Source organism: Macrobrachium nipponense, chromosome 14 (genome assembly GCF_015104395.2).
Source record: "Macrobrachium nipponense isolate FS-2020 chromosome 14, ASM1510439v2, whole genome shotgun sequence".
NCBI lineage: Eukaryota > Metazoa > Arthropoda > Malacostraca > Decapoda > Palaemonidae > Macrobrachium > Macrobrachium nipponense.
In genome coordinates, this window is record NC_087207.1 from 20378094 (window position 1) to 20390593 (window position 12500).

The 12500-nt window shown below is 33.0% G+C and overlaps 1 protein-coding gene across 1 annotated transcript in view; it reads left to right on the plus strand.

Moving 5' to 3' along the window:
- Positions 1-12500, plus strand: part of LOC135226158 (obscurin-like) — a 432842-nt gene that overhangs the window by 401034 nt on the left and 19308 nt on the right. The window contains 1 exon segment of the mRNA XM_064265599.1: positions 1686-1827. Within this exon segment, the coding sequence (XP_064121669.1) occupies positions 1686-1827 (142 nt within the window).

A 12500-nucleotide genomic window follows, 5' to 3' on the forward strand; every position in this document is an offset into this window, starting at 1 on the left:
AGTTTTTTCTGGCCCTACAAATGATCCCCCACAGAGAAATTATCGTCATAAATCATCATAATTCATCATTCATCATCATTTATTTTTTTATGATGAATTATCAAAATAATTCATCATAATTCATTATCTTTCGTCATTTTTTTCTGGCCCTAAAAATGATCCCCCACAGAGAAATGATCATCATAATTCATCATAATTCATCATTTATCATAATTTCTTTCTAGCCCTACAAGTTGTCCTTACAGAGAAATTATCATCATAAATTCAATTTTATTATCCATACAAATTTTCCCCACAGAGAAATCATCATCATAATTCATCATTTATCATAATTTTATTATCCATACAAATTTTCCCCACAGAGAAATTATCATCATAATTCATCATTTATCATAATTTTATTATCCATACAATTTTTCCCCACAGAGAAATCATAATCATAATTCATCATTTATCATAATTTTATTACCCATACAAATTTTCCCCACAACTTAAACACTGAATCATACACAAAACTAAATGCTAAGTATTTTAGTCTAACAAGAAAGAACTTGATTTTAATTTTATTTTTAAGTTTTATGCTTATACATTAATCACGAGAACTTTTTTTTTTAACTGATTAGTTATTCAATCGTACACTGAATTTATCTTTCCTAATATCTTTTATATAGCAATGGTTGAATCATTTGAATAAACCCCCAATTCTAGTCACATATTCTCCAGTGTTTATGAAAGTGATCCTTTTAAGTCAGAATTTGCTTGCTCCTGATGGTGGCCATTAAGTTCGGGCCTTCGCTTTTGATGTTTGTCAAATATTTGGCAATGATTGTTCCTTGCTACCTTTGTCAAGGGATTATTGCTACGTGGAAAGCTTTCAAGCGTTTTGTCAAATTTTATGTTCGATAAACTGTCGTGTTAAAATTGTGGAATATCTCTCATTGTTAAATGGTTTTATTATATTATTATAGATTATTGTCGTCATGAATAATTCTTTTTAGGAACTAAGTGGTTTTTCCTCTCTAATTCGTTATTGTATTATTTCACGAACGAAACTACTGACATCATTATCCATTTAAACTCTGTTGTTACCCCCAAGAATAACCTTCTTTACAACAATGTTGTTATATATCTTTGAAAATGATTACATTCATAACGTTTTCTTAGGATATCAGTGACTTTTCTAATTTGCAAATGTATTAATACATTTACGCTATGAATGACACCACTATCTGTTGTTGCTGTCAATGTAATTCCCTATTGATTTATCCTTATTAATGCAGTTACTCATGAACTGCCAATACACTTTCAAAACTAACTTGACGAACTTACGAATTTTCCACTTAATACATTCATTCATTGGCTGTCATCTCCTCGAATTTAGGAATTTCCTTCTTAATGATTTTACCCATTAGCTGCCAATATGCTTCAAAAGTAACTTGACTAATTGACGAGTTTACGCTTAATAAATTCATTCGTAAGATGTCAATTATTTCTCAGTATATCTTACAAATTTACGAACAGCTATCTGAATGCATTTACTCACGAACTGCCAATGTACTTCAAAACTGCCTTGAGGAACTTTAAGAATATGCTTCTTAACGAATTCACTCATAATCTTCCAATCTACTTCTCAACTAACCTTAGGAATTTACGAATTTTCTACTGAATGCTTTTCCTCGCCATAGCTACCAGATGGGTCCAGATACTTACCTTTTGCAACTGCGCGATGTGGACTTCCCCTGCCGTCTGCGCTCCTACATGAAGGTGGCGACATCGAGGTCACCAGCTTATGCCATGAGCGTCAAGGAGCACGACTACGATTACAAAGTAAGTAAGGGCGTCGTGACCTGACCTCGGAGGTCAAAGTAGGTTAGAGAATAGAAAGAACTGTTGACGGTTTGAAGTTCTGGTTTAATTTGGTGGAGACAAAAACTAGTTATTATGGTGAATGTTTTTTTTTAAGATCGTTCTGATGGATGTTTAAGAAAACAAAATCGTCATTCTGATGAATGTTTACGAGAAAGACTTTTCATCCTGATGAATGTTTTAAAAAAAGCTTATTCTGATGAATGTTTACGAAAAAAAACTTGTCTTTTTGATGATGGTATTTGCGGAATAATTTATTTCTTGTTCATTGGTGAATGATTTTCTGAAGAAAAGAAGCTTGTTGCTCTTCTTATGAATGTTTTTGTGAAAAACTTGTCTATTCGGTGAATTGTTATTGTGTGAAAATTTTTGTCCTTTTGGTGATTTTTTTGTGCGTAAAACTTGTCTTATTGATGAACGTTTACGTGGAAAAACCTACTCCTGATGAATATTTTGGTGAAAAACAACTTGTGCTTTTAATTAATGTTCTTGGGAAATATTTCATGAAAAAACTAGGCTTGAGTTGAAAGTTCTAGTATATTTAAAAAGAGAAAATAGTATCAGATGGACCTTGTGGTTTAATTATTAAAAACCAAATGTCTTTTAGATTATGTTATTTTGAATCTCTGTAGGTTAGAAAAAGAAACTTGTCAATTTGAGGAATGTTATTGTGGAATTTGGTTAAAAATAAGAAAAAAATTTCCCTTGCTTTAAAATTCTGGCACATTCAGTAAAATAATCGCTCTATGAGAAAAGTTCTAGAGAAATACCATAGACACAAATAGAATGGTAAAAAAAACTCTATTTAGACAGGTTTTATAAACTCAATAAGTAAAAAGCATCGAATCCAAGGGGGTAGAAAAAATAGAACAAAAACAACAAAAACTCTCCCTCGGAGACAGGGTCTTAAAATCTATTAAAAAAACAATTCAAGGAGAGTTTTTTTTAGTCGAATTTAAAAAAACAAAAAACTTCGTTCTTTGATGTATGTTGCTGTCAAATTTTGTTAAAGCCGAAGGGGAGGACAAAACATTTTGGTAGTTAGACGTAAAACTTGTTACGGTTTTTCTAACAGTCAGCGCGGAAGTGTAACTTAAATATGTATTTCAGCCTTTTAAATATTATGGATCTTTACACAAAGAGCCATCATGGATGCTAATGATACATATCAGAGATTAGATAACTTTTTATATGGAAAAAGTTTAGAGTATTTTGGAATTTGCTCGGTACATTTTTTTGTTATATTTTTGTTTTAATAATATTTCTGGATAGTTAAATTTGTGTACCCTACCTTTAGGTTTTATCTCCTAAAGAGGAAAAGATTATATATATATATATATATATATATATATATATAATATATATATATATATATATTTATGTATATATATTTATAAATATACATACATATATATATATATATATATATATATATTATATATATATATAGATATAGATAGATAGATTATATACATATATATAAATATATAGTATATATAGTAAATATATATATATATATATATATATATATATATAATATATATATATATATATATATATATATATATATATATATATATATATATATATATACACACACACACACACACACACACATATATATATATATTATATAATAATATATATATATATATATATATATATATATATATATATATATATATTATATATATATATAATCATAATATAATATATATAATATATATATATATATATATACATATATATATATATATATATATATATATATATATATATATATATAGATATATATATCTATATATATATATCTATATATATTATATATATTATATATTCATATTTAAATGCAGAACATTATCAAGTTACAGGGATAATAATTACCGCAGCAATCCTCATAAACATAGTTACATTTTCGGTAATGGTAATATTTTCGTAGCAAATCCCCAATTTTCCCAACGACCAAAAAATAAAAAAAAGTGATGGAGAAACCAATTCAGATATCAGATACGTTTTCATTAACGTCTTATCTGGGGTCGGAAATGGAATGGCAAATAAGTCCTTTTACCTGTCTCTGACAATTTTCAAGCTGTTTGCCCGTCAGAGGGAAATTTCACCTCTTTGAAGATCTCTTTCGAATTTCGAGAAGAGAAGAAAGTCTCAGTTTTATGGAAAATGTCATTTCTGGCACTTTGCCTTGCAAACGGTTGAAGACACGATTTTCAGAATAGTTATTATTATTATTATAATTATTGTTATTACTATTATTATTATTATTACTATTAACCAAACAAAAACTATTTTCACTTTTCTCCTGGAGGATTGAAAAGAAAAAGAACCCCATAAAATCACTGTGTATAAGAGTGTTAAATAATTAAAATGTAAATACTTGTAAGTTAACACGTTATACACAGTGATTTTGTGGGTTTCCTTTTCAGTTGTTATTATTATTATTATTATTATTATTATTATTATTATTATTATTATTATTATTATTATTGTAGTTTGCCTTCAATTATATGATCCGTAGCATCATTTGTTCCACGTCCGATAAATAATTACCTGAGTGGTATATATATATATATATATATATATATATATATATATATATATATATATATATATATATATATATATATATATACACTCCTCTACTTACGAACTTTCAGAGATACGAACACCGTGATCGTAAGTTAAAGTTTGTTCATAGATGAGAAAAACTGTACTTTACTTTTATTATCACAATTTGCATAATGTATTTAGGTTTTGTATATAATTTGTATTAATTAATAAAAGACTTTATGAATTACAGTACAGTAATAGAGTTGTGTTTTAGTATAGAAAAATACATGAATAATACTGTACGTATCGGCTCAACGTATATCAAGGTAGACTTACGAACAAATCAAGATACTAACAGCTGTTTGACGTTCGTGAGTACTGGAGCATCTGTACATTTATTATGCGAAATCTTTCACGTTGGGCATAAACTTTAAACAGGTGCATTAAAACCACTGATTTTTCAGTCTATTCCCTGGATGTTAAACAAACCAGATAAACCACATTTCTTATCCCAATGCAATCGAAAGTTTTTTTTTCTTTTTTTGTCGAATGATAAACACTGACAACAACAAAACGAGGAAGGTCGTTGACAAATATAATTTTTATTATCACTGTTCTATTTCCCCAACGAAGAAGGAACAGTGAATATCTGATAGCGAGGTCCAATTGGAAAGAAACGTAAGTAAGAATAAGATTATGAATGGTTGGAGAGCCACAATACGGCTGTTGCTGTTGATAGATTAATATGTCTTAATTCTGTAACGTATCTACCGGAATGGGCTACATAGTGTCATGTCTTCTTCCTTAATGCTGTAGCCCGGTGAAATTAGACTTAACAGATATTTAATCTCGTTGGAATTTAATATCTCAGTAATCGTAATGAGCTAATCATAATAGTTTGATTATAGTAACAATATCTTTAGCACTTAATAAAGTAACTGTTGTAATATAAGTAATTCAGTAACTTCTGTAACTCATTTCTCTCTCTCTCTCTCTCTCTCTCTCTCTCTCTCTCTCTCTCTCTCTCTCTCTCTCTCTCTCTCCTGAAATGCAAGTGTATCACATTGATTTTTAGGAAGCAATGCTATTAGTACATTACTCTTTTTAACCTGAACTGTAGAGCATTTGTGTTAACAATCCCTTATGACAATCTGATTATGGAAAGACGTCTTGAAAGGAGGTGCTTTGAAACAGATATCATGAAAGGGTCGAATCTGTTTGATATCTCGATGACTGATATGCGGTTGTCATTTGATCAGCTGGTCTTTGAGGTTTGCGCTAAATCAAGCCTTTATGTATGGTAGTATAAATATATATATATATATATATTATATATATATATATATATATTATATATATATATATATATATATATATGTGTGTGTGTGTGTGTGTGTGTCGTAAGTTGACGACGTGTTTATGCCATGTTTTATTGCAGAGTGGACGTAACCTTTTGCATCAATGTCCTGTGACAGGGTAGGAAAAATTAATTATATTGGTTATATTTTTTTTGCCAAGAAATGCGTCAGTCTTCCCAATTTATTGAACGTTGTAGAATCAACATCATCTGATGCGACTCCTTCTGGACGTCTTGCATAATAGTTGCATTAAGGGAAACGAGAATTTGAGCCTGAGGTCTATGGTCAATTTACTTTTGGCCCATAAACGTCAGAGCCAATATCCCATGAATGTTATTCATCCTTGTAGATATATACAGCTTCCACATGTTGTCTGTAGTCGTGTGATGTGTTCGTCAATGTACTACAAACTTTACAAATAAATTGTAGATTGTATTTTCCACTGAACCATCTCCTCTGTGTCTGTCCGTGGTTAAATAGAGTATTCATTTTATTGCAAGCTGCATTTTTAATTTTTATTTTTATTTCTAAATTTTTTTTTGCCGCATCGCATTGTCATACAACTCCAGTTATTTGGTTTGAAATGAACAAAGGCAGCCATTAGATGTTTGTGTGCTAGCAATGTTTATTTTTTGTAGTGAATATTTTTTTATGGCTCTAAATAAGTATCCATATATGTATGTGCATTTATGTGTATCCAGACAAGTACTGAATGGGCAGTACATAATCATGTACATATATACGTAGAGAGGATCTAATTAATCTGTATTCGTGAATACTTCTTCAATGATCTGTCCTTCTCATGAATATTAACATCAATTCATGTTCATCAATCTCACTGAAACAAATCATTACTTTTAGCAAAAATTAATGCACAATATCTATTTATTTATTTTCCATTTATTTCATATTGTTCCTTTTCATTTCATTTATTTTTATTCTTATTTTTGCCATAGTTATCATCCTGGCTTCTGCCTTCAGATTATTGTGTGTTAATACGCTTCTGTTTTTTTTTAAATGGTGACCAATGTTAGATTTTCTTTTTTAACGACTGAAACGACTCAGAAATTCACTTTGAAAATTAACCACTTCTAGGGTAAAATATTTTGACCCGTTGCGGAGCTGCGCATATCTCCTTTCAAGTTGTAGAATATAAAGGCAAATCTTACGCAGAATTTTTGTACAATTGATATTTCAAAAACTGAAATAATCCTGTAATACTATCTAAAATCAACAGCTTTTAAGATAAAAATAATTTACTCCGTAATGAACCCACGCACATTTTTTAAAATGTGTAGATCATAAAGAAAAACCTTCCATTTCGCAGAATTTTTGGTACAACTGAGATTTCAGCTCAAATCGACGAATTTTGTTGCTCTCCGGGAAGAGTTGTTGTTTAGGCATTCATTATCTGAAACGCATAAAAATGTATTTTCAGTAAATATAAAATTTGATCAATTCTATGAAAACTATAAATTATATAAAAAAAATCCTACGCAAATGTTTATAATACATCTATTAAAACAAAATATCAAAGTCTATAAGTGTTATAAGTACGGTCCCACTCAAAGGCTTATAATGCATCTATTGTGTTTTTGGCGCTTTTTATCAATATTTACATTGAATTAATTACTGTTATCTACTTATCTATTTGGATCAAGTCCCAACCCTCTCACGAAAATACTTTCGGTTTTCAGTTGACAAATTTTTGGCATTGGATGAAATTTATCCTCAACAGAAAGACTTATTTTTAGAGATTTTTTTCTGAGATTACTCGAAGCATTTCAAGTTAGTGTTTCTTCGACGACTCCAATTACTGACAGGTTTTTTTTCAGAGCTTTGCTTTTTTCCGCATTTATTCGCTCTCAGGCTTTTGTCACGGTTAAAAAATATGCCTCATTAATCCTAGACATGAATTTGGTATAGGAACAATCAATTTCACTACTTGAATGTTAATGCTTCTTCTTTGTTGTGCGTCGTTACAACTGACAAATGTTTTTGGTCTTTGCATGTCTGCAAATATAAGATGGTCTCCTGCGGATGACTTTCAAAATTCCTACCTACCTTCTTTTCCATGTTTTTTATTTATGTTTTCTGATAGTTTTCAGTTTCTTATACATTTGTACTTCTTAGACTTTATTCTGCAAGACAACGCAATTCAAGAAGAATTTTCTTGACACAAACATTAATCTTCTTCAGTTTTCCTTTTGTTAATGATTGTTAAATCTTTTATTTTCCATATTTACTCATGATACTTTTCAGCAAAAATGCATTTTGTTTCATTCGCTTTAATTTTCACTACACTTTCAACTTTTTATTAGTTTTATAAGTGATTATTTGGCTCCAGACGTTTTTTGAAATAGTGTTTTAGTTAACAGGACCTTATGGCAAAGTTATATCTTCTTGGGATAATAATTTTTGTCTTAGATTTAACAAAGCAGTTTTAGTATGCTGTCATAACCATGTATGTTTATTTTCTTAGCATTTTACATCATTATGTCAACACTTCATTCTCTTATTCAACACCTCTCATTCTCTTCTATGTTGTCCTAGCAGGACCCAGCCTCTTATGAGTCAAATATTAGTGATGCTTTGATGCGTATCGTCTTAGAAATCTTTCACAGGCAGTCCCCAATTATCAGCAGGGGTTTCGTTCCCGATGGCATGACGATGACTGAAAATCGCAGTTAAACGAAAATCGGCGATAATAGCGTCAATCCTCGGTTATTGGCGCTGATAACCGAGGATCGGCGCATATTGGCGCCGAAAATTCAGTTATCATCATCGCGCCGATAATGGGGACTGCCTGTTACTTAGTTCTAGAAACCATCTCCTTCGTTATATATGTGCTTCTAGTAGATCCTATCCACCCCTCCCACCCCAAACCCTCCCACCACGCCCTCACACACGAGTGTATGCTAGGCTGGTTCTAAGCTGTTACGAGACGGTACTATCTCTGTGTTCCTTCCCTCTCACGTCTCCTCAGGTGAGGCGGGACACGGAATTAGCCGAAACGACCATTTCCGGCCGCCCGCGCTACCAGCCCAAGAGGAAAGGGCATTTCAAGCCGACCCAGTTCGTGGTCTGGCACGACTACGAGAAAGAGGGCGACGCCCACAAGAAGACCTTCGAGGAGAAGTACCACGAGATGTACGGCAGCGAGACCAAGAAGAGCAGGAGCTCGACTGCCAGGCTGGCCATCACCGATTCCTCGCACCACCACCGGGCCAGCAGCATGGAGGCTGACTACGCCCACGACCGGCTGCTGGCCGAGGCCAGGGCCGCCCACAAGCAGGCCAGATTCGCGCAGATTCAATCTGAACACAAGCAGGAACAACAACAGCAACATATCTCCCAATATTCCCACCACCAACATCAAATGGTGACCTCTTCCTCCACTGCCGCTGCCTCCGCCTCAGCCCGAATGAGATCGGAGACCAGGGCGGGGTCAGCAACGGCGGCTGCCCTCGATCACCCCTGCCCCACCTGTGGGAACCCCGAATTCCGCCTTGACCAGAAATAGGAGGGGAAGAGAGACGCCCTTCCGACCTCCTCTCCCCTTCCACATGCCGCCCCTCACCTTCTCCCTACCCGAGGCAGTCCCTCGAGATTAACCCTGACTTAGCCACGTCGTAATCCATCTGTCTCACTTATTCTATCTTTTCTCTTATCTCCTTCTTTTCTTAACCCTCTTTTGAGAAAAAAACAAACATATCCACCCTCGCCTCTCATATTTCATGCATGTTTTTTTTCTATTGACTTCTTATAGGTTTAGTCAACTTTTTGTAGCGTGTAGATGCATCGTAATTAATTAATATACTTTCTCTCTTTTTTATTTTCAAACTGTAGTATGCTGTAGCGACGCTAGCAACGCCATAGTGATGTAGATCTACAATTACTTTGATTTAGCAAAGCACTTTAAATGCCATTGTAATGTGGATCAGCCCTTATTTTCATTTAGCAAAGCACTTTAGGACTGGTAACTGCTAATTTTTATTTAATATTTTATATAGCTTCTTATTCATAATTTAGTTTCCTGCTATGCTTTTAGCACTTAGAACTGGCAGTGAAAATTAATTTAAAAAAAATGAATAACTAAAAAAATAAATATCCATATACATTTGTTATGAATGGCCACTACTACTTTCACGTTAATGAATAACAATGCCATCTCCCCCGCGACTGAAAGTAGAATCGTCATGAATAACAGTGAATAATAAGTAATGAATAACCATTTAACCAAAGCAACGTCGGATTGAGGTATAGCGAATTACATGACGAACGAACTGAAGTTAGTCGTGAAGCCTCTGTCTTTAGTCTTGAAACGGTTTTCTTGAAGAAGAAGAATTAAAAAAAAACAATTTAGAATTTGAAGTTCATGATCTGAGCATTGAACGTGATATGGTTTTACGTATATATGAAATCTTAAGGTTACTGGTCGTTGTATGTATTCAAGTTGCTGTTAACATACATAACAATAAAACACGCAAACTTATTTTATTTACGTATTGATTATACAAACACGAGAAAGTTAAGAGTCCCATTTGGACAGTTACTGATCTGGTGTCGCTTGGCATTCTACTCTGTCGACTGATGTCATCTACGGGTAATTTTTTTTAGAATATATTTAAGATTTTAAAATTTTTTGACGTCGAAGGTTTACCCAAATCTTCTTTAAAACCCCTAGTTGAATCTCCCACCCGTCCCCCCAAACCCTGAACTGTAAATATATTCTAAACGTATGAGATGTATTTCCACTTTTTCAAAAACTGGTATGACCTGTACATTGTAAGCAGATTGCAGAGTAAGTTGTTGATCTTATCCTGAATGCAATTCCAAACTAACCGAACCAAACCTGCAATTGAATGCCCACCAAACAAACCATATTACGTATCCCTTCAGTCCTGTAAATAGAACTTGAGCTCAGACCCTGACCAATCACAATGCAACAATAGTCTAGCCTGTAAGTTCTGATTGGCCCCTCTGTATGAGATAGTAGTCCGGCCAAGAGGAATCATTGTCATTGTTGTTATGCCGGGATCCAACGCCCTCGGTTTAAGACTCAAGACACAGAAAGCAAAACGTCGACTTCAGGAAAGCAACGACTGAGCTAGGATCCAGGAAAGAAAATTACTAAAAAGTAATAAAAAAAAATATGATGGATCCAGCTTAAGAATGTGTGTGCGTGCACGTCCGTTGTTTTGTTTTGTGCTAGAGACGGGAAACAAACAGCACCCTGAAAGATGCAAATAATTGGTGGGTGGCTGTACCTACGACTCGCCAGCATCTAAACCTGAAGGAAGAAATAACAGTAGGTGGTCAAAAACCTTTGGTGTGTGTGTGTGTGTTTTTGATAATGCAGATCCCTTCCCGTTTGAGAACTGTGTCACCTTTTTGCTGTTAGAGTTAGATCTCATCGCTGTTTATAGATCTCACGGTAATTTAAACGTTTCTGTGGTCCTTCGATTCTTAGAAATAGAGGATTTAATGGTGTCTGTCTAGTAGATTTAAAACGTTCGTGTTTAATTCACGTTTGTCTATGGTTATTAAATAAAAAACAGTCGTGTTTCAATAATTCTAGTAGCTGCAGTTTAAATACAAGAATGTCGTTCTTCAACAATTCTATCAGTAATTTCTCATTTGATGCATAAATTTCCTATCGTAAATGAATGAAAAGAAATTGTAACCCGCATCTGAGTTCGAGGATAATTTAAAGAGAAGTGAATTCACACCTTTGGTAATAACACCTAAGACCCTAAAATGAGAAGTTATTTAAATTAAGAATAGATTTAAAAGGAAATATAATTGGCTTAGTGATGAGCTCTCTCTGGTAGTCGAAAGGGGATTCTGCCCGAAGGTTTGCGAAGGGAAGTATCGCTTGAATTATACCCTACGCACGATACCCTGCTCCCGAGAGTGGTATATCTTCTTTTGTTTATAATTTCCTGATGCCAAATTCCTACGGATAATTTTCCAGGAGTACAAATGGTATACTTTTTACTCATTGCCCCGATGTCCAAAAATCCTACGGATACGTTTTTTATGAGTATAGATTTGAGTGAAATTGAAATGTTTTTTTTTTATTATTTCTAAAGACGAAATAGACTTTAAAACTGAAGGAATAGATGCCAAAGAGAAAATCTGGACTTGAATCAGTTGACACTTTACATGAACCTCAAGAAAAATAAAAACTGGACTTGGAAGTAAAATGGAAGACTACTGGCAATACGTCAAGAGAAATTTGGACCAAGTAATGAACTGACTTGAGAAAAAACATGAGTTAAAATAAATAAGTAAAAACAATGACTTCAAAAACGGACAAATGAGAATAATGAATTTCAAGGAAAACATCAGGACCGACTGGAAGATTGATGGACTTAAAAAGAATTATCTGGAAAAATGACATTTAAAAAAAAAATCTGGAAAAATGAAATTTTAAAATAATCTGGGAAAAATGACAGTTACAAAAAATATCTTGAAAAATGACATTTGAAAAAAAAAAATCTGGAAAAATGACAATATGACTTTAGAGAGTAACCTTTTCTATCAGGTGACGACTGGAAGATTGTGTCAGCTGGATGTCTTTGCGAGATTATTTCTCACAATCAAGAAAAGTCTTGTGTTATCCAGATTATGAATGACAACAACAAATGACTGATTTTGGGATATCATTGCTTTCTGCACAGGTTTATAATTAAGGGTTATATCTGCATT